This window comes from Bactrocera dorsalis, chromosome 2, assembly GCF_023373825.1.
Source record: "Bactrocera dorsalis isolate Fly_Bdor chromosome 2, ASM2337382v1, whole genome shotgun sequence".
Lineage (NCBI taxonomy): Eukaryota > Metazoa > Arthropoda > Insecta > Diptera > Tephritidae > Bactrocera > Bactrocera dorsalis.
Window position 1 is genome coordinate 91,149,182 of NC_064304.1, and position 23,436 is coordinate 91,172,617.

Here is a 23,436-nt window from a genome sequence, read left to right on the forward strand (position 1 = left end):
TTGAACACTATAAAATTCTACGAATAAAATATGTGTAGTGCTATCTCTCGGCTGAAGTGTTTAAACAATCTTTTTTTTTTTGGAAGTGCTTCAGCTGTTTAAATTATAACAACAAAATGTTTATTTTATTTATCTTACTTTTTGTCGCTTTTCTTGAAATAAACACATAAAAAACGGCAGAGGAGCTTACTTAATTAACTCAATAACGAGAGTAGTTGTAAATATTTATGCTCTAACGGCGCTCTTGCTTTTCTTATTAAAATTGAAATTCGACTAATCATAAGCAGGCGTCAAAGCACACACCAAATCCTCTTATTTGTTCATAAGCATCTGGCAATTGAAAGTTCCATTTTTAATTAAATTTGAAACACTTGCATAAACTTTTATTATTGTCTATTGCGGCGGTTAGCTGTGAGCGACACCATCAGTGAAAACATAAGTAATGTATAGTACATACAGTGCTGTTCAATAAAGTAGCAGTAAGCCGGTGATATAAACGAAATTCGCTATGTTTCTAAAAAAAACTTGTCTTCAATTTGTTGCATTAATATAAAAAATCAGTAATATTTCAAGATCTAAAGATCTACAAAAAAATCAAGTAAAAATCAGTAATATTTCAAGATCTAAAGATCTACAAAATACCATGACCTTAATCTCCCTATATTTTCACATCAAATTTTTGTGATTTTATCATGATTTCTCTCTCATCATCATTTCGTGAGTAAAATTTTAAAAACTTCTGTTATCCCTTCGCTTGCCAAAAATAGAATAATCTGCTACATTTTTATAAAAATGTAAAAGCGTTGTGACCGTTTTAAACTGAACCTAGTTTTAAGTCGTTAATTATCTACAAATGGCTAGATTCGAGCAAAGCTGATATACATATGGTTTGCTTCGACTAATTTTTAATGTACATACGTATGTATATTTCACGAGTATAATTCACACGCTACTACGAAAGTTCCCAGATATAAATATTTGAGATTAAGTTTCAAGGAGAAAGTTATTGATATTCTTCTGGGAATATGAGAGAGTGACATAAAGTGAAAGTTTGAATTAGATGATTAGATTTTGTTTTTCAAGCAACAGTGTTTCAGCAACAGTGATTTCACTATACTATAATTTTGTACCCAAAGAAGAGGGCAAGACGAAATATCTCCCGTCATCAAACAAACAGTCGTCGTACTCGCGACTTACCTCCCACGTCACTGCTGACAGTCATAACTTCGAAGTCGTAGATAATTTCGTCTATCTTGGAACTAGTATTTACACCAACAACAATGTCAGCCTCGAAATTCAACGAAGAATAACTCTTGCCAACAGGACCTACTTCGGGCTGAGTAGACAGTTGAGAAAAAAGTCCTTTTTCGACGAACAAAGACCAAACTCTATACCTCATGGATGATGAAAACATCTGATGAGTCGAAGTTACGAGTTTTCGACACAAAGGTTCTGCGAAAGATTTGTGGTCCTTTGCGCATTGGCAACAGCGAATATCGCATTCGCTGGAATGATGAGCTGTACGAGTTATACGACGGCATTGACAACGTTCAGCGAATTAAGAGGGACGACTACGATGGCTAGGCTCCAGCTCCAGCTCTAAAAGTATTCCATGCAGTACCCACCGTGGGAAGCAAAGGAAGAGGAAGAGCTCCACTCCGTTGGAAAGATTAGGTGGAGAAGAACCTGGCTAAACTTGGAATCTTCAATTGGCGTCAAACAGCGAAGAGGAAAATATTCTCCTAGTTAACAACTTTACTGATACATACATCAGACTCATCGAATATTAATTCATGTTACTACATACATACATATTTCTGAATATAAAAGCGCAAACCGAACCGAAACGTAAGTTCAGAGACAAAACGCCGCTTTGGAAAACAATCTGAAAGTACAAATATATCTGGAACCGTAGATTGGCACTAAAGAGCAGTAATTGCAACACTGGCTGCAATTTTTTTACCACAACTGTAGCAAAATAATATACAGTTGTGACGGAGACAGCTGATAAAACACTGCCCATCGCAAATTTTTGCCTGCACACAAATTATACTAGACAAATTCGATGAGTTCCGCACACTCGCACTCACACACACACAACACAATGGCACAGCGAACACGCTTAAATAAGTATTTGTCAATTTATGATAAAATTTTCATTTTTCATTATTGAGCATTATGACAGCTTTGGCGGCGTACTGAAAGAGCGTGCCATAAATAAGTATTCCGTGCACACTCTGCATCGGAAGGAAATTGCTGTCTCACGAAGGTGACACTGGCAGGCAGCTATCGAGATATTGTTTGCCGATAAATGAGCAACAAATTATGTTGATTGAGCTCAATGCAAAGTAAATGCGGTGGATGGCACAGTGATGGTGTGATGTCCTCGCAACCAAAACCAGCAGCAATCATGAGTTTGAAGTCTGCAAATGAAGAGCTTAAACCCTCAGCCGAATTAATGATTGTTGAGTGGAAAAATCGTAAATTAAGGCACGGCTAAATGCGAGCTCATATTTACGGATTACTTTTTTATTTGATTTTTATTCTTTTTTGGAATAAAAAAGACTACTTCATCAAGCGTTGAGAGCACCAAATACTTGGGCAGACAAATTTTCGGGCACCAAGAAGGAACAATTACAATAATAAACTTCACCAGCCTCCAAATACGCGCCCTGTAACTTACGAGTATTTGGTGCGCAGGCAAGCAAAGCGGATTAATGCCCGGAAAAATGCGTATGAAAATTTCTTTGCATTATTTTAAAACTTCTTTCTTCACGAAAAACAACCACGTTCGGCAGTGCAAAGTAGCAAGTAAGACAAGCGACAAACGCATGTCAGGAAGGTGGCCGCCACCTTAGTCTTGTATTGTTTTTGTTTTTGTTGCATACATAAGGAAAAAGACTTAAAAGTAATTTTACGTCTGACTAAACATTAATGTGCCAATATTTTATTGTTTGTTTGGAAAACAAACGGCAAACAATGTGAAATCGGCAAATTGCGCACTCTGACTCTGATTAGATGGCGGCGGTGGCAGAAGTTGCGGCAATAGCAAGGACCACTGTGGCATCATCAGCGCATTTGTTTGCCAAAATCAGTATAAAACTTTCGCATTTTGCATATATGTATTTCGTGTCAATACACTCCCAAATTAGCTTAAGAAAAAAATCGGTCGGGCTCAACCGGGATTTGAACCCGGGACCTCTCGCACCCAAAGCGAGAATCATACCCCTAGACCATTGAGCCGCTTAAAACTACCACAGCTAAATTTATATCGATTTTTTAATATTTTTATTATTTATTTTTGGTTTTCTTTTTCAATCATATTCATTTCCAAACTTGCTTAAATCAAGATTTCACTTTATGAATAGTTATCGTATTTGTAGGTGTGTGAGTGCAACATTAATAGTGATAAAAATGAAAGAAACCGGCTGAATTGGTTAATTATTGAATACGCGGCCTTGATTGCTGGCCTTTTACTTTCTGCAACTTTATTGTGGTTTGCTTTGTGTTATACCCAATGCATAAATAAATAACTATGTACATATTTCTTTTTAGGGGCATTGAATTAGTCTCATTTTTACCGACTTACTCAATACCATACTGTTTAAATTTATTACGATATTAGGCTCTTAGAAGAAAGATGCGGTAGAAACAAGCCAGCACTTCCTGCTTGACTGTCCCACGTTAGGGAGGTCAAGACTTAGACACTTGGGGCGCATACCTTCGGACATCCTACCGAACTAGCGGGTGTTGAAGTTAAGCATCTGTGTAATTATGTATTGGCTACAAAGCGCTTCGCCAATCTGTAAGTCCGAACAGGGGAGTTCTTTTTCAATGGCATCACAAAGGACTACAAATTTAGTCTACATGGGATCTTTGATAAGCCATCTAACCTAACCTAGACTCTTAGCATTGTATATTTTATGTAAATAACATAGTGCTTTTCAACAAGAGCGCTACTAAAGGTTGGGATATAAAAGGAATTCCATATTCCTGTGAAAGTACAATCGATGCCATTAAGTAAGGAACTCGATTTCTTTTGCATGGTCACCACGGTGCAGAAGTCCAGACGCTGAACCCATTTTTCGCCGGTTTTCAAGCTTAAATCGGCCGATTCTGCTGCAAATTCACTTTCGATTTTCGTACGAAGTTCATCAATCGTCGCTGGCTTTTTGACATAGACTATGAACTTGACGTAGCTCCACAGGAAATAGTCTAACGGTGTCAAATCGTACGACGGAGGCGGCTAATTGACTGGGTCATTTCATGAGATAACACGTTCACCAAACTTGGTTTTCAATAAATCGATTGTGACATTCGCTGTATGGCTTGTGGCGCCGTCCTGATGGAACCACATATTCCAAGTCCATATCATCTAATTCGGGCCAAAAATATTCGGTTATCATTGAGCGATAGCGGTATGCCGGTCTCGATCTTCACGGAAGAAGTACTTCCCAATGACGCCGTCGGCCCATAAACCACACCAAACCGTAATTTTTTCGGGATGCAATGGTGATTCATCGAGTACGTGTGGATTGCAGGCTGACCAATAACGCTTATTTTGTTTATTACCAAAGCCATTCAGCCAGAAATGAGATGATTTTTCGATGAAAATCCGGTTCATTTTCAAGTTGCTCATCCCAATCCACGAACATATGACGATCCTGGTGTTCAAGCGGCTTCAGCTCTTGCGTCAATTTGATCTGGTAAGGATGTAGGCCAAGATCTTTTCACAAAATTTGCCACAATGACGTCAAAGAGATGCCCAACGCTTGAGAACGACGTGTTAGAAGCTGATTTGGGTCTTCCTCAATTGATGCGCGGGCGGCAATAATATTCTCGACACTACGGGCACTTCTTTGTCTCATTGGCGCGGAAACATTTTGTGCTGTGAATTCAAATTTTTCCACTAGACGCTCAATAGTTGATCTGACAGGACGATTCTTCTTATTCTTTACTGGCATAGACACCGCTTACGCGGTTAACAACAGCGCGCCAGTCGTTTCTTCTTTTCGCTACATGGCGCCAATTGGAGATTCCAAGCGAAGCCAGGTCATTCTCCACCTCTTCCTTCCAACGGAGTGGAGTCTTCCTCTTCCTCTGTTTCCAACGGCGGGTACTGCGTCGAATACTTTCAGTGCTGGGATGTTGTCTATTCAGACAACATGACCTAGCCAGCGTAGCCGCTGTCTTTTAATTCGCTAAACTATGTCAATGCCGTCGTATATCTCATACAGCTCATCGTTCCATCGAATGCGATATTCGCCGTGACCAACACCCAAAGGACCATACATCTTTCGCAAAACCTTTCTCTCGAAAACTCGCGTCGACTCATCAGTTGATGTCATCGTCCATGGCTCTGCATCATATAGCAGGACGGGAATTATGAGTGACTTATAGAGTTTGGTTTTTGTTCGTCATAGGTCGACAGGACGATTATGACGACCATAAATTTGACTCTTAAAGTTGAGGCCATTGACTCCGAATTTCGGTTTGAATTGGCTGAAAAGAAATGTCAAAAGAGCGGAAAAAGACATGGCGCCGTTTGCTGTCCCTGTCGACCTACTTTTGTAGCGTCCCTATTGAAAACCCCGTTATCATTCTAAACATGAAAAAAGAGTAAAGAAAGTATTGTATTTTGTGCCGTCAAAGGGCTCTCAAATCAACTTTTGAAAAATTATGTGAAATTTGACTTTTTACTGATAGAAGTAAGTTACGGAAGATTAGAAATTTTAAATCAATTATGGCAAGCTTTCGTTATAGTATTTTGTTTGGAAACTTTGCAATATTTTTGTTTCTTAAATTTTGACACCCCTATATTCATATGCAAAGAAGTGGTAACAACAAAGATCTGTGTAAGACCAAAAATATACCTTGGGTATAAAAATATAGCTCCATTTAAATGTAAACCAATTCATTGTCTATTTTGTTATTTATTAATATCACTTGGATACAAATAGTCAGTAATGTTGACCACGTCTGCACTAACTGACAACAACAATGTCATAAGTTTTCAAAGAAAAACCGTTACGGTGAGCCCAAATGCAACAATGGGGATGTAGCTCAGATGGTAGAGCGCTCGCTTAGCATGTGAGAGGTACGGGGATCGATGCCCCGCATCTCCAAAATTGTGTTAATTTTTTAATACAATAACTTATTGAACTAAATTCGAATGATTTCTTTCAAAACTACTACCATATATAGTATATTTGCATGTATTGTGTTATGTGTAAATGCTTCTGTAATTACGTATGAAATACTATAAACTTATTTTAGTCCTTTTGCCACATATGAGAAATTCCGCAGACGACAGCAACTTTTACCACTCCTTTCGCATGCCGATAAGCTTTCTTCTTCGTTGAAGTTTATCCGTTAAAAGTAATGAATATTCAAATAACGGCGAATGTCTTGAAAATAGCTGACTTGTAGAAAAGTAAAGAAGAAATTAAGACAGGGTTGCCATTATACTTTTATGTAATAAAAATTCTATCCTATTAAATACATATCTCATAAAATGTATTAAATTGTTGTTAACCATTTCTTAAAAAATTATAAGATGATTCAGTTATCTCCCATCCTTCTCTTACAAAGGAAATAAAACATAATAAACCAAATTTTAACTTTAGTTATATTAAAATTTTTATATTTCGCTTTCTCCTAACTACAAATACTTATTTGTATCATTTTGTTATCAAATATGTATGTAATATAATTCATAAAAGTATTATCAAACACATCTTAATATATAAAAATCACGTCTCACATTGTTTGTTTGCGATGGACTCCTAAACTACTGAACCGATTTTAATGAAATTTTTAACACTGTGTGCAGTTTGGTCCAACTTGAAAGATAGGATAGTTTATAATTCTCCTTATAGTCGCATTATTTATTTATTGCAAATTATTTGTTTATTATTAGCAAAGAGCTATCCACCAGTTGGTGGCGCTAACAGCGGTATTGAGTGCGCTATGTTACAGTAGATGGCGCTACAAACATTAAAAACATTAAATGAAAATGCGTTGTTTGAAGTTTATATTATTTGTGGTAAAGTTATACGAGTCTATGACTTCCAAAAAAAATAAAAATTGGGCGGGGCGAAGTTCGCCGGGTCAGCTAGTTAATATATAATTTTAATGAAATTATCGTATATATTCTTATAATATGTTTCGCCAATAATGTGTTCTAACACATTCATAGAAACCTTTACCCTGGAATGAGCAAAAAACTGTATCTGGAGATGCGGGGCATCGATCCCCGTACCTCTCACATGCTAAGCGAGCGCTCTACCATCTGAGCTACATCCCCGTTATAATTTCGAAAATATATTTTGAAATCCAAAATACCGTTATTCAAATTTGCACAACGAAATGTATTTTTAAATTTAAAATATCGCTAATCATGCGCACATTGTGTCCTACTATATAATTAAAATGCAAGTCACATCTATGCTGTGCAGACATTTAATTTGTGATATATGGTTTACGCACATACATACATAAATATATGCATGTACATTTCAAAATTTCATAGTTTATGCACCGAACACACGAACGTACAGTTATTTAACCGCCATGTTTCCCTTTCTGAAGCATTATACCTGATTTATTTCTGGAGTGTCTCTTATGGGACCCCCATAGATGTTTATACATCCATCGGAGAAATTTATAATTTCTGTCCGATATTGATTAGAGAAAGGTAAACAGAGACAGACATGTCTCTTTTATCTCAAATTTATTTCGTTTTAAGTTTGATAAATCTGCCATGGAAAAAAAGTTGACGTAGTATATATAGGATTTTTGACTAAATATATCTTTTTCTGAACAAAAGTCGAAAAAATTAAAAAAACGTTTAAAACCGTATTCTGTGATCTCGGTCTTTCTTTACATGAAAAGCTTTAATAATTAATTGGCAACTCGGCCTCTGCACCTATGAACATACATACATATTCCAAATTCGTATATGCTCACATCCAGTATCACCCTTTCCTAAGAGTTTACCGCGCATAAATCCATTTATCTCACAACAACCCCTGCGATCGTTCATTCGCCTTCTCAATTTCATTGTAGAAGTTATAAATCAGACAATATGCCAATGTTTGCTCACTTGCTTTTTCATTTTCATCTTGACTGTTAAGCAATTAAACAGCAAAAAATTCAATGTTCTGGATACTGGATGGAGAGGCATTGTTGTACTATATGAACATATTTACATAAATATATAAAAAAAATATGTGTGTGTGTGCTCAAATGTGATTGGCGTCACACGTTCAATTGCGGTGGTCTAGTGGAGGATATGCCAATGATACACGACGTGCTATTTATGACGACAGCTTTTGTTTTAATTTTTAAACGAAAACATTAGTGAGATGTGGCGGCGCAAGGCACAGCGCACATAGAACGCAAGCAGGCTAGTAGACAGTTCAGTTGTGGCATGGACTGTTCACCCTAGCAGCGTTTGTTTGTTGTTTGCAAAAACAACTTTTGAACTTCGTCCTCGGCAGTGTTTTGACGACAATGACATGGAGTTACGCCTGGCCACCCGGCCGACTGGCAATAGAAGGAAATGCCTCAAGAGGCCAACGTGGTGTTATTGCTAAGCTTACGATGACAGTTTGATAAGTCAATGAGAATTTTAATAAAAACCAGGTGTATTAAACAGTTCTGATTGAGCTTTATACGAGTGTCAGATCGGTGCTTGAGATTTTGTGCGATAGGAGTTATCATTTCAATCTCTCTGTGTATATCATGTATGTTTGGATTTTTCTTACAGATCTAGAATTGTGTTACTTTGTTCATATAATTTCACTCAAAAAACTGGTTGCTGACATATCGTGTTGTTGAACTCGACACTTAGTCCATGTTTCTTCTCTAAGTCGCCGACTTCCCTCATCGTTAGCCAGATTATTGTCAAGAGCCATCATTATTTCTGTCAATATTACCAGCGATGGATTTTTAATGGCCTTATCAAACTACCCTCGTAAATACATACCAGTGCATGTATTCTTTAGCATATGAAGAGTTTAGAAATTACAGTTTGGGTGTGTTCTTAACATTTGTGGTTGTTGTTGCTACTTTATTACCAAACAAACAAGGCTGCCGCTCTTGCTGCTTGCACTACAGCATCAGCTATTTTGTAACATAACAAGTTACTTCAAACTCCGAAGTTCTGGTCTTACTCTGCAAGTACTGAGAACTTACAACTCCCTGTGGATTCCTGGATGCAAAATTACATATATGTTTGTACTACAGGCATGCATACCGCAACATTTGTTTGCTTACACATATTTACTAACATATGTATCTCATATAATATACATATGTATATAGATCATTGTGGCGCCCACCTTGCACGCCTCGCGTTTGACGGCTAGTTCCCACATAAAATTTGTTTTCGGTTTGTTAAGAAAAACAAGTGCTGCCACATTAGAAAGATACATTTCAATGTGGCTGAGTGTATATTGAGGTACATATGTACATATGGATTTAACTAAGTTTACGCAAAGGTTTTTTTATTTATTAATACAGAACTAGAAATCGATTATTTAAAAAGTGAATAATTAATTTGATTAGTTAACACATCAAATATTGGGTAGTCGAAAAAGTTTTTATATCCAGTGCTCTCAATCTCATTGTGTCATTTGGATCGGTGCAGGCGATTTTGAAAGACGAATTGGGCTTGAGAAGAGTCAAATAGTGAATGGTTCCAAAAACACTAAATTTTTTCGAAAAAGACCGTCGGGTTAATATCTGTGAAACAATGCTTTCTGACTATCAAAACGTAATAAAACACATCATAACTGGAAATGAGACTTGGATCTACGCTTACTATCCCGAAACAATCGATCAATCGAGCGAATATCGTGCTAAAGGCGAGCCGAAACGGAAAAAAAACACGTCAAAGTCACTCAAAAATCAAGGTCATGTTGACAGTTTTCTTCGATTATCCTGGTTTGGTGCATTATGAATTCCTTCCGCTGGGCCAAACTGTCAACAAGGAATATTATTTGATCGTTATGTGCCGTTTGCATGAAGCTATTCGCCTCAAGAGGCCAGAATTGTGGGCCGAAAACTCTTGGTTTTTTCAAAAGGATAATGTACCATCTCATACTGCATTGGTTATTCGTGATAATTTCGCCAAAATTTCATCAAATATCATTCCGCAACCACCGTATTCGCCTGATTTAGCCCCGTGTGACTTCTGGCTGTTCAGCAAACTCAATAGACCACTCCGAGGTCGCCGTTTTGACTGAATTGAGGGTATAAAAGCTGAATCGAAGAAAGCTCTGATGGCCATCACGACGGAGGATTTTTCCAAGTGCTATGATGACTGGAAAATTCTTTATTGCAGCTTGAGGATTACTTTGAAGGAGATGAAATGGACAACATTCACCTTTCAATTTGATCACAGTAGTATGTAAAATTGCAAAAACGAACTTCTGGAGATGCGGGGCATCGATCCCCGTACCTCTCACATGCTAAGCGAGCGCTCTACCATCTGAGCTACATCCCCGTTATAATTCTTTAAAAAACTGTTTACCAAAATATTTATAAAAAACTGCATTAAATAAAATAGCAGCAAAATAACAATAACAAAATACCTATGCCAATGCATAAACTCGTTAAAAATGCAAACAACATACAAGCTGACGGTTGCGTTTGGTCAGCAGACCTTATTATAACGCTGCAGACAATGGCAATAAAATGGTCAAAAAACCACAATTTAATGCTAAATAAGCAAGTAATTTGGTATCACTTACTACAAACAATGTTATATGAATGCAAAGTTGTAGAATTTCCTATAGGGATAGCTGTCAAACGGGCTGTCAAAATAAATACTTTTTGGGACTCTTTGGTTCCCTACTTGAATTGAATCGTCGAAATGTTATGCGGCTCCAACAGGTTAGAGCAACAAGATTCAATTCACGTAAATTCCAGATTTTATTGAAACAAACCGATTCATTTTTTAAACTGCGTATGTGAGCCGACTCCGTGAAACTACTTTTGTAAGGCTAACTGGAGAACAAGAATTTTGTAGCAAAAATTGTCGCTATACTTTGCTTTTATTGGTTCGGGTCAGGTGCTCTGAGGCACATAATGAAACCTTAAGCAAATGTTTAACAAGGTGAAAATAGATGGTCTCAATACCTGTCATTGTTTCAAACTAAAATCGATAACTCAATGGAACTTGAATACTGATAAGCACAAATGAAAATAAAGGAATACAAATATAAAAAATACAAAAAATAAACTCCTGGAGATGCGGGGCATCGATCCCCGTACCTCTCACATGCTAAGCGAGCGCTCTACCATCTGAGCTACATCCCCGTTATAATTTTTCGAAAATGTTTTACCGACATTTTTAAAGAAACTGCATAAATTAAATTAACCATATAATTCAATAAGAAAAAGCCACTGCTTAACTCGTTACAAATGCAAGCAAGGCACCAATTGACGCTTGTGTTATTGTAGCAAAGCTCGCTATAAGACTGCAGACAACAGCAAAAAATTGGTAAAAAGTATCACTTTAATAAAAAAATGAGCAAGCAATTTAGTGGGACTTATTTACCAGCTTTGTATACAACGTTTGTAAGATAAATTTCGTTTTTTTTTCGCCTTCACCATCTCTTTAGTGTCATATCAGTTTAAAGAGTAATTTTTGCGCAAAACAATTAAACAGTAATTTAGGTGTCTTACCAAATGTTTAATTACGCAGCTCTAAATTCAACCCACCTGTTCTTGTAATCCTGCGAAAGAGAACATCTTCACCCACCTATAAACACAAAAGGAGGATGCTGCGCTCATTAAAACCTACGAAACGAGAAAACACTTGTTTCACAAAGTTGAAAATTACCGCAAGCTGTTGCACTTCAACCCTTCCACACTCCTACATGTTTTTGTTACTCTTGATATTACAACAATTATATTATTTTATCAAGCAAAACATTACTCTACGCACAAGCAACAATTAGTTGCTCACGACAAGCTGGATTCGTTGAAACCCCGTTGCTTACAATCTAAATATGAGTACATTTACATATATGTATCGCTCCCTTCCCTTTAGCTAAAAAGAGTTGCGTGCTCGTCTCATATTTATGAGTCTCATAAAACTCAATGTTACACGCAAAATTAATGTCAACTGTGTCGTTTGTTGCTTGCTCCATGCTCAAGCTTTGTGGCAACTTAGCTTTACAATTTTTACTAAATCAGGCAGCTAAGCAGAATCATTCTCACCTTAAATACCTTAACGTTCTTGTCACAGCTTAAGTTTTTTTTTTTAATTTTTACTTGTACGATGCCTGTCTGATAAGTCAGTGGCAAGAAACGAAAATTAAATCAGAGTCTTGAACATTTCCAGCATCATAAGTAGTATTCAAAAATGCCTTAGTAGGTTAAAATCCTCAGTAGATTAAAATCCGTCTTTTCAGGCTATTTATATAGAAAATACTGGTTCAAATATTTAACTCGATCCTGACCTTAAACACGGAGGATTTGACTGTGACCAAGCCCTTTTATTTCCTAAGAAATGAAAATTGGACCAGAGTCTTAAACATTTCCAACATCATAAGTAGTATTCAAAAATACCTCAGTAGGTTAAAATCCGTCTTTTCGGACTATTTATATAGAAAATATTGGTTCAAATATTCCCATAGATTTAATTCTAAATATAAAAATGTGAATGAAATATGATGATTGAGAATGATTTTAAATCCTTTGGAAATACCATATATAGATACTAGAAAAGAAAACAAATTGCTCATGTTTGCTCAAAACAACTGTTGAATAAAATTATAGTTTGCCTCAAAAATTCACGGGCTTAATAAAATTCCCTCGTACAATGTAATTCAAACATTTAGTAATATTTTTAGTCATCTTGTTTCATTGTTGCTAAAATATTTGTGAAACACTTCTTAATGTCTGCGAAGAGCACTTTTAATCCGAAATCAAGTGGCTGAGCGCCGATACTTAGTGTAAAGCACATCTTCGGCACCCACACCATCTGTTTTCCTTTTCACCGTAATTATCTTAAATATTTCACCTGTTTGTTGTATAAACACATTTCCCACGTTGACAAATACTTTTAGTCACGTATTTGAGAGAGACTTTTTAATTGACTTCACTGTGTGACAGTATTTCCACGTCCAATCAGTTTCGTTATCCACGTTTCTTAAATTCAAATATTCCACAAATGGGCAGGAAGCTTGCTCACGCACATCTACAAGTTCATTAAACAGTGTCCTTTTTAGTAGATTTTTTTTTTTATATTTGAAAGTTGAGTTGAAGAATTAAATTCTTTCTTGGATCCCTTCGACGTTGACTTTTTGCTGCTCCCTTGACTGGTATGCATTTCAAGTTATTGTGTAGTCATTGTAGTTTTCTAGTGAAACCGTAAAACTTCTTAAGTTCACAAAAAATATGCGTGTGAATTAAGAAGGAAAACGAATCCTTTTACAATCAACACCAAATAAATTTTTGGAGTTTTGGCCTTACGCTTCTTGCATATTAATTTTTGGACGAGAAAAATAGGTAAAATTATACATGTTCAAAAGTTTTTCTAAAGTACAGTGGTTCATAAAAACTGAGCAGCATTTCACTTTGACTTCAAAGATAATATTTCTGTCCTAAATAATTTGCATTCTCTCCAGCATTAAATCGACCAAAAATTGGTCAGCGCGACGAGATGAGTCGTTTTAACCATGTCCGTTTGTGTGTATATACTCGTACTAGACCTTCAGTTTTTGAGATACCGATTTAAAATTTTGCACACATCGTTACCGTCTCAAGAAGCAGCTCAGGAATCGCCGATATTGAACCACTTTATATGTTATACAGAAGACAAATCGAAACAAATCAGCCCATTAGTTTGGCCCTAATTTTCAGTATTTTCAAATGACTTAGCATGGCTATTTTGCAGATGCTCGACAAAAGTTCAAAAAGGATTCATTTATATTTATTGATATTCAAATATATATGTATATATTAAATTTTCGAATACCTATTATATATTCCACAATTCGCTGTACTAATCCTGTCCACGTTCCAGCCATAAGTCAAAGCCTTCTTGTAGTCAAATTATGTATTCACAGCGAAATTTTTAATTAGTTAAGAAAGGTGCAAATGAACGAGATTTGTGGTTGCGTACGTGAAAATATTTGCTTTAGCGAAGAGACTCTCCGTTTGCGTCTTCGAACTTTGGAATGTCAAACTTCTTTTGCTGGCATATTGCACAGACTTGTTGAGGTTATAAATTTTAAATCTACTAAGTTTTTCGTTGCCTCCTCTTTTTTATTTCTTTTGACATACCTACACATATATGTACATAAATACCACTGTATAAGTAGGTGGCATCGTAGGAGCTTTCTTTGTTCACGTGTCAAGAGCGCTAGCGGTCGAAATTTGTGTAATTTGTGGCACTTTGAAAAATTACATTAATTATTCCTTTGTTGTTTTTATACAAGAAATCAACGAAGTGGTTTTATTAAAAGAAAGTACTTAAATCAAATTCAATTTACAGCTCAAAGTGAAAAAATTAAATTATTTTAGGGATTAATTACCAAAACAAAACGTTAAGGAAACATAGAATAAGGTATCTAAATAAAACTTTATATTAATATAAAGTAAAAAGCTTTCAAAATTAGTTCGCCCATATCAAAGGTGACTTTTATACTTCGGGATTAGGGTAGAAAAACAAATATGAATTAACAAATATCCCTTTATTGGTTTTAGAAGCATTCTCTATCAAGATCTAAATACTTTTGCAAGCGTTTGAACCAATTCTTGAAGCACATTTGCCACTCTGACTGAGATTTCTCCAAAACATGCGTTCTGAATGCATCAACCGCCTCTTCAGGTGTCGAAAAGCAATGACCTCTTAGTTTTTTTTTTTTAATTCGGGAATAAAAAGAAGTCATTCGATGCTAAGTCAGGAATATACGGTTTAAATCGATGTTTATAGTGTTTAAAAATGCAGTTGTTTCAGTCTGTGTGTGAGAGCTAGCATTATCATAGTGGTTTTCCTGATTTTTGAAAGACAACTGGCAAACAAATGATTGTGTACCACTCAGAATTTATTGTTCTGTGCTGTTCTAGGAGTATGTTTGCGACATGTACTATCGACGGCTGTTTACTTTCGGTATCATGTATAAAACTCAACGATTTGTCTCCTGTCACGTCCTCATAGACATGTTACGAAGCACCATTATCGTACACTTTTAACATTTCTCTCGACCAATTGACACGAGCCTTTTTTTAAGCGATCTAAAAATTGTGTGGGATCCCACGTGAAACATTGTCTACCATCAAATGTTCATGCAATAGTGAATGTATGCTGATCCCACTAATGCCATATAGTAATATCAGTTTGCATCAATAGTTTCCTGAAGTAGAACTAATTTTGGACGACCGCAACGAAATTTGTCTTAAAGTGATCTACGACCTCGATTGGATTCATTATACCATCGATAAACACTCGTACTAGATGTGGCTTCATCGCAAAAAATTAAATTAAGTTCATCGATGCACTGTCGCTGAGATAATCCTCTTTGAAAGTTGTAAAAGAAATTAATATTTTAAGTTACTGTAAACAATACAAATATGAGTATGTATATCATCAAAATTCTCAAACTTTACGATAAAGTTGTGCGTTGCTCGATTGCTTTAGGGTTGCCAGATTCCGAAATACAAAAAGCAACATACGTATTATCACTCCATTCCAACAGTGAATATTCTTGTATTCTGAGTAATTTAACACACCAAACTTATCACATCATGCGTCTGTAGAATATGAGCCAATCTTTCCAATCTCAGTGTATTTAATTCAAAAAGCAATCCATCGAATCTTTCCTCTTTATAATATTAGTATAGATAACAGATAACAAATAAAGCAACAAATTAAAGATTCACTTCATTTACAGCAGAAGATACAACTATGGGGCACCTCCACGTAGGGATTTTATAGCGGGAACACGAAACAAGGTAAGGATTCAAACTAATGCACTGAATTTATCAATAATCTTAAAATACACAATATTCCCTTAAAACTTTGTGTGATGTTTCTAACAAAATTTCCAGTATCAAACCCCCTCAGATACTTATTTTTCGCTGCGTTCTGATCAATCTCCCTATTATTCAACACAATGGAACCCAAATAGATATAATAATGGACCAAATAATCGAAATAGCAACCATTGGACGAATGATTACAATTCCAATAATTACAATTCCAATTCGAATTATTGGCAAAATGACCAAGAAAGAAGAAGAGATAAAACGTCTTCGCCATTTGGTAATGAAGTAGATCGGAGACCTTTTAATACCCAAAGAAAAGATAATAACACACCGACAGCATCTAGAACTGAGAAAAGAGCCGACCTTACGTCGACTGTGAATAATATAAATACCAGTGAATCATCAAATGATACTGGTAAAACACTTACAAATACAACACACACTTCTAATGAAACTGACAGGGAGAAAATTGAAAAACCAAAATCAACTGAAAATAGTAAGGCTATTGAAAAACCTAGAAGAAATGCAGTGAGATCATCACCAAGAAAAAAAGTGTCTAAAACGAAACCACTTAATGTTAAGGATATACCTGAAGATAAAAGCAAAACAGAAAAAAAAAGTTCATCAAATAGTGTCAAGAAAAAAAACACAGACGATATTGCTGACAATTCTAGAGAAAATTCTATAACTGACGATAAAGGCGAAACAGAGCGGATTGAGAATTTTACAGCTAGCGATTGTAGTCAAATTGAAAAATGTAAAGAAGAAAATACAACAAAAACTGTAAAGCAAAATAAAGCATTAGAAAGCTCTGATAATAAAAAAGAAAAAAGTAAGACAATAGAAAACATTGCAGACCAAGTCTGTAGAGAATCGGAAAAAAGTAGATCTATAAATAAAGGTTCAAACATTTGCGACGATACAAGTGGCAAAACCATAGCAGAACCGAGTATAGATTTAAATAAAGATGTCACTAAAGTTCAAACTACTGAAAGCTCATCAGAAGTTTCCAAAGACGAAACCACCAATTTAAGGTGTAAAATTACAAAGCAAGCAAAAAATACGAATTTTGACAAGACAAAACAAAAATCGAAAGTAAGCGATAAAGAATCCAATAGTTCAGATACTAACTTAATAGTAGAGGAGCCTTTACAGCAAACCACGATTCAAAAAACTATTCCAAGTGACATTTCAAGGTCTCTAGACCAAGAACAAAAGACTGAAATTTCGGATAAGAAACAAGAAACTGACGAAAGTATTACATTTATTTCGGAATCACTTTTGGAGAAAAATGATAGACAAATAGATGGTAATACAAATTCTATAGTTGTTACCAGTTATGACGTAAATATAACGGAGACTACGACGACAGATGTTCCCTGCATTGACAACGATCTCAATGCTTCAGATATATCTGAAAATCGTGAAATTAATGACGAAGAAATTTCTAGACTCGTGTGCAGAGTTTCGCCCATTGAGAAAACTAAGGCAAAAAAACCTAAAATCTCGATAATACCACTGTCGAGACTTATACGAAACGAGTTAATTGAATTAACGGACGATTCCAGTGTGACGGAAATCGAGGACGTGCCTCCTGTTACTTTGGCCACATTTACACCAAATAAACGGGTTTGTCGTCCGAATCTTGTAAAGAGACGACGAAAAATTTCAACTTGTAGTAATTCAAGTGGTACAACAGAAAATCTGATTGAAAAAGTTGCCGGTATGGATAAGTTTGGGATAAAACAGGTAATCAATAGCTGTGGTACGCGCTTTGATGAGGCCTTAAAGGCACAGGCACGCAAACGGTTACGTGAAGAAATTCGAAGACAGCTGAAGTCAATGAATTTGGAAACAGCAAAGGATGACGAAAGTGTCAATTTCGTTCCGGATGATATTGTTGATGCGATATGCATACCAGATATAGTTTTAGAAGAGATACGCAAAGCTTTCGGTATAGAGATTTTTTGTAATAAAAACACAGATGCGCTACAAGATGCAGCTTTAGGTATTATTGTATCCAACACGCAACAAGAGGCTACTACAAGCAATAAAGCGACAAGCGAAGAAAGTACACCGACGACAATTGTTGCGGCACCGCTACAGGAAAGCATCGTTGAAACATCAACTACAACGATACAACCGATACCAGACAGTATTAATACAACAGAAAATGTTACGGAAAATGACACAACGTTGCAAAAAGAAAATGTTTCAGTTGAACCTGAAAAAGTGTCAGAAACAAACGTTGAACAAACGAGCTCTAAGGTGGCGGAAACAACAAATCCGACTACCAAAGAAACGGAGAACATATCAAAGGAAAATAAGACAAGAACACGCAGAATTCCAATGGGGCGTAAAAGTGGTCGGAAAAATGTTAACAAAGATGTAATACGTGTTGATTCGTCATCCTCTTCGAGTAGCTCGTCTACGTCCAGCTCGAGCAGCAGTTCTGATACTGAATCGGAGTCTTCGGCTAAGAGCACTTCGTCTTCAGTGAAAAGACGTCGACTAAAGTTGCGAGTAGATGCACAAAACATTGTCGAAAGCTTTGAAAAGCTGCTACTACCCAATTTAAGTGAGAATTTAAAAAGTCGTTATCACAATAAATTTTCAAACTCTACGTACACGCGCCTACATTTCATATCATGTATCTGTACTAGTGAATACAATACCAAAAAGTTTACCAAACCTGAAATTGCAAAAATACAATCTAATCTGAAGTCCGAAGATCGTACCGTCGCCTTAGAGTTCCTGATGCGTGAAATTGTCAATGTTTTCAACAAGCAAAAAGAAGCTGCCAAAAAGGAACGTAGCAGTAACCGATTAAGGAAAAGCACTGAAACTGCTGATAAACCGCATGCAAGTGATGCGCCGGCAGTGGAAACTTCAAGAGCACACGAAACCAATGACGGCGGTATATACGTCGACAAAGCTAATGGGATTTCCACAGTGGCCGTAAAAAGTACATGCGGTAACAGCATTCGGAAAAGTGCCAATGCTGCAGAAAAAGTTGATTCTGCAAAGAATTGTATGCAATCAAAGGCAAGGTCTACGACTCCTTCAACGACGCCAACGAAACATCAAAATCAAAGTGTGAATGGGCAAACATTAATGAGCAAAAGAGCGAAGGATGGCGATAGAGCAAAAAGTGCTGGCAATGCAGAAGCCACCGATAATGCGGTTGGTGAAAGGCATAAAACAGGCGTCAATACACACTCCGAAGCGTGTAATAATTCATTTGAAATCAACAACACCACTAATCAAGAAGATTCTTTAGCTAGTGTGACGACACGTCAGCCTCCAACTGCTACCACCACTTGTGGTAGTGGAGCTTCAAATGAGCAAGGCTCGCGTAATGTCGCTTTCGAAAGCATCAACTCGCGAACACATTTGAGTGAATCGAGCTGTTGTAGTGAATTACAATCTCCCACTAATTTGCGTTCGCTGCAAAGAGACCATTTATTCGATAACAAATTCAGTAGTAATGGTGGTTCTTTAATTGGATATGAAAATAGCATTACGGGGCTTTGTGGAATCTCAAGCATACCAACTTTGATGTCAAGCTCTCTATTTCCGAATGTAGATTTGGAAGCATTGCGTCAAAAAAACATTTTAGGTGAGTTCGTTGTGAATAATCTACGAGAATTCGATATGAAGTTGATGGAGTTGCATAAACGAAAAATGTTCATCGAAGAGATGATACTGAAATTGCAAAAGGACAAAATGGAGGTGGACATGCAAACGATGCAATTGCAAAATGAGAAATTTTTATTACTCAACACTGCTATGACAGCAGCTGCCAGTGAATTGCCAACACGTGATACAGCTAGAACAACTCCAGTATCGCAAAATACAGAAGCAACGCCTGGTACCTCATTAAAGACAACAGCTCGTGGTATACAAACCAACCTTCCAAATCAACGCAAACGGAGGGCTAACGGGAGCAATACACCGGCAGTAAAGCGAAAACGTGGTCCACGCAAACGAGGTGGCGTTCGCAAACCAGGTGGCACACGTAACGTTGGTAAACAACCTAAGTCTCAAACTAATGCAGCTAATGCAACAGCGATCGGTGAAACGTCAGCAATGGATGAGTGTGAAGCTTCTCCGTGTACTGCGATTTCCGATTTGGAGCAAGCCTTCAGTGATATAGAGCCTCCGTTTGATGGCGTGGATATGCCCGTCTCTACGATTAATGTTAGAAGCTCACTGACACAAGTACATCTCTATGAACGTTGGTTGGTCGCAACCGGTGAAGATGGTCGGCTATATCAATTCAATGCCAAAACTCTTAAATTAGAAAAAGAATTCTCCAAACACAGCGAAGCTATTACACATTCCTATTTGTGTCGCGAAAAGAAGATGCTATATACCACCTCGCTGGATGGATACATGAAAAAGACGTCTTTAGAGGTAAGTTGAATTAAGTCTATGACATCTAATATTAGCTTAATTAAGGCATTGTTGTATGATTGTTTGAATTTTAAAAGAATCAAATTCAGAATATTTTTATAAAGAACATAGAGGTGTAGAATTTGCAAGACGGGAACACAGACATTCCTTTTTCATTCGATTTTAGAATTTAACTTGACAAATTACTTCGAAAAGCATTAAACAATGGTGAAAATTTACTTCCGAAACTCACTCTATCTATTAAGTTTACCTTTCACATTTTTACAATTCAATTATTTTCAAAGGTTAGAAACATTTCTTCTTGAATTCGAGATTCGTAAATGAGCAAAATAACATACTACTTTCTAGGCTTCCTTCCACTCGAATCTGTCTGCTATAAAAATATGGTGTTCTGAGAGAGTATACGAACTATATTCACACCTTTGTATGTTAATACCTACATTTGTACCATTTTGCTTTTCAAATGAAAAAAAATAATAAATGTAATCACATAAAATCAGTTTTGATAATATTTAAATCTAAATAATTAAAGAATATTTTATTTAATTTCTCTTTACAACAGAACTTCGCCTTGGATATACAATCCGTATACCTACAAGAGCCCTTACAATGTATTGAGGGTAAATGGGGTTCGGCTTTTATCGGAAGTAGATGGGGCAACATCTTCACTTATGACATTTCGGTAAGTTTACAGAGTAGAAATTGTAAAATGTCTTTCTCCAAAAATTGTTCTTTCAAATATTATTATAACAGGACTTGTTGTGTGTTTATGGTATTTATTTCTACGCGAAATTCCTCAATCTTTTCATTGCCAATTTTAGGTGTCGTAGAATTCTCAAAATGATACATATATCCGTTAGAAATTGTTGAAATACTTAGGGTTTTTTATTTACTGTGTCTGCATAGTGGCATTATCGTCATTTTTCCAATATTTTAATTGAGCTCACACCAAAAACAAACTTTCTCAACTGCTTCTTATACATATTTTCATTATTTTTTGTTTCCTCCCATTATATTGCAATGTTTGCACCAGTCACTTTGTATACCACGCAATCGATTTAAATTAGTTGGTATGCCAAACTCATAAGATTCGATTTGTACGAGTAATTTATTGCCATAACGTGCTTATAATTCCCATTCTGAGCTGGCGTTATTTCGCTTCGATTATATCGCGTTTTTAAAGGAGAATGAAGTAGCATGCAATTTTAGATTTAAATAAACATATAAAAATATATACATATGTATGTATGTACTTATAGAATGCTTCTACCCTAATATCAGTGTGATTAGAGCTATCGAAAGCGACAAAAAAAAAAAAAATAGTTCAGCACACCCATTTTGCACCGGAGAAATTACAACAAAACACAAGCTATTATGGGAGTGCACCAAGTTCATTGGGACCAACCCATATTGCAAGGGCGTTACTGCGCTGAACCTAACGTTCTACCGTATATAATTTAGTTTTATTTGTTTATGCTTTTCTACAGCTAAAATGGCGCATACCCATTTATGTTTGCAACAACTATCTATTGCACCACTTTCACAAAATAGGCAACAATGAACTTGGACAATGCATTTGAATGCATCGCAACCATCCCTACGGCAGTGTAAGTTTTCTTTGTTCACAACATTTCGACTCATAAGAGAGCACCTTGGCCGATGATGATGCGCTCTAGCTTGGTCCTGAGTCTTTCTATCTCTCTCCAAATTGCATTTCTAGTGAAAACGCAGCGTTGTTGTGCGCATGCCAAGAATTAACCGTCGTCGACTTACAGCTGTGGCGGCCACTGCAAGATTTATGTGTCGAATATAAAGATTTTTTTTTTTGTAAAATAAAGATACAAAAGAAAATTTTATATTATACACTACAACTCAATGGTGTATACTATCATGCTATCCACAACCACCAAAACAAATTGCTGCCAGTTGCCATTCTTTTCTTCATCCATTGCATACAATATGTGTATGGCATTTATTGCAGTTGGAAATCCGAATTCCACTCTTCACTATGTTTATTTTCATTGTGTGATACTTCCCCTTCGTCTGGAAAATTTTGTCGTGGGAGTTTTCTCTCATTTTCATTGGCTACTTCGAGCGAATCAGATTTCTTGCAACATGCAGTGCAGCGCTCACTTGGACCTACGTATTTACACATATTTGATAGTATTGTTATTTTAAGAATTTCCATTGCATCCACTAAATAAACACGAAACTTGCATGCGCTTATAACAACCACCAGCTGAAATTTCTTGCTTTTCTTTCTGCAGCTTATTTGTCGTTCTAAAATGGCTGCACTATTTGATGTACACTTATTTGGTATTAAATAATGATTAATATAGCACTGTACATACATATTTATGTAGCAGCAGAGATGCACGTTAGTTAAAGACATAAATCGCCTAGATAGTTCTACTAGGGGCGTGGCAATTGCCCAAAAACTGCTTTGTAGTGCAAACTTGTCATTCTTTTTTTTAATTTTCTAAAAATAATTTATATTCTTAATAAAAAAGGAAGGAAATATAAAATATTGGAAATGCGATTATCATTCGGTAGATATCACTGGTCTACAGTGAGAAATATAAGATAGATTTTGGATATATTTGTGCCCACAGCTCATGAAACTATCAATGGTTTTGTAAAAATTACCCCTTTTTTAATCTGTATTTCCATCTTACATCTCAAAAACCAAAAAACATGAAAAAAGAATAGATAAATATATTTATAACGTCAATTTGTTTTGAAAAAACAAGGATACATTTAGGTAAAGAGAGAGCAGAATGTCGAAAACATGTGTACATATTCCAATAAAACTCCTTTTATGATATTTTATTTTCAAAATTCCCAGATAGCAATCTATATCTTTTTTAAGGTACAGCAGTCCAGCAGCACATACATATATGACTATCCCATCAACTTTGATACCTTTCTTCCATCACTTTTAGATATGGTGGAATCGGTTTCATGGTTTCTTACTACATATTATCTGTAAAATTATTCGAAAATTTATACAGATGA

At 36.1% G+C, this 23,436-nt stretch overlaps 1 protein-coding gene and 5 non-coding genes across 9 annotated transcripts in view; 2 read left to right on the plus strand and 4 right to left on the minus strand.

The window, feature by feature from the left end:
- The window catches only part of LOC105230283 (serine-rich adhesin for platelets), a 41,144-nt gene that overhangs the window by 14,158 nt on the left and 3,550 nt on the right, over nt 1-23,436 (plus strand). For 2 of the 4 annotated variants that reach the window (XM_011210972.4, XM_011210974.3), the window contains exons 2-4: nt 15,912-15,972; nt 16,069-20,421; nt 20,984-21,103. In XM_011210972.4, coding sequence (XP_011209274.2) covers nt 15,912-15,972; nt 16,069-20,421; nt 20,984-21,103 — 4,534 coding nt within the window. The remainder of the gene's footprint in view (nt 1-15,911; nt 15,973-16,068; nt 20,422-20,983; nt 21,104-23,436) is intronic. The other 2 variants (XM_011210973.4, XM_011210975.4) reach the window with 1 other exon arrangement.
- On the minus strand, nt 3,172-3,243 carry Trnap-ugg (transfer RNA proline (anticodon UGG)). The gene has a single exon. It is a non-coding gene; the product is annotated as a tRNA-Pro (tRNA).
- Trnaa-agc (transfer RNA alanine (anticodon AGC)) lies at nt 6,053-6,125 on the plus strand. Its single transcript has one exon. It is a non-coding gene; the product is annotated as a tRNA-Ala (tRNA).
- Nucleotides 7,234-7,306, minus strand: Trnaa-agc (transfer RNA alanine (anticodon AGC)). Its single transcript has one exon. It is a non-coding gene; the product is annotated as a tRNA-Ala (tRNA).
- On the minus strand, nt 10,438-10,510 carry Trnaa-agc (transfer RNA alanine (anticodon AGC)). Its single transcript has one exon. It is a non-coding gene; the product is annotated as a tRNA-Ala (tRNA).
- On the minus strand, nt 11,253-11,325 carry Trnaa-agc (transfer RNA alanine (anticodon AGC)). Its single transcript has one exon. It is a non-coding gene; the product is annotated as a tRNA-Ala (tRNA).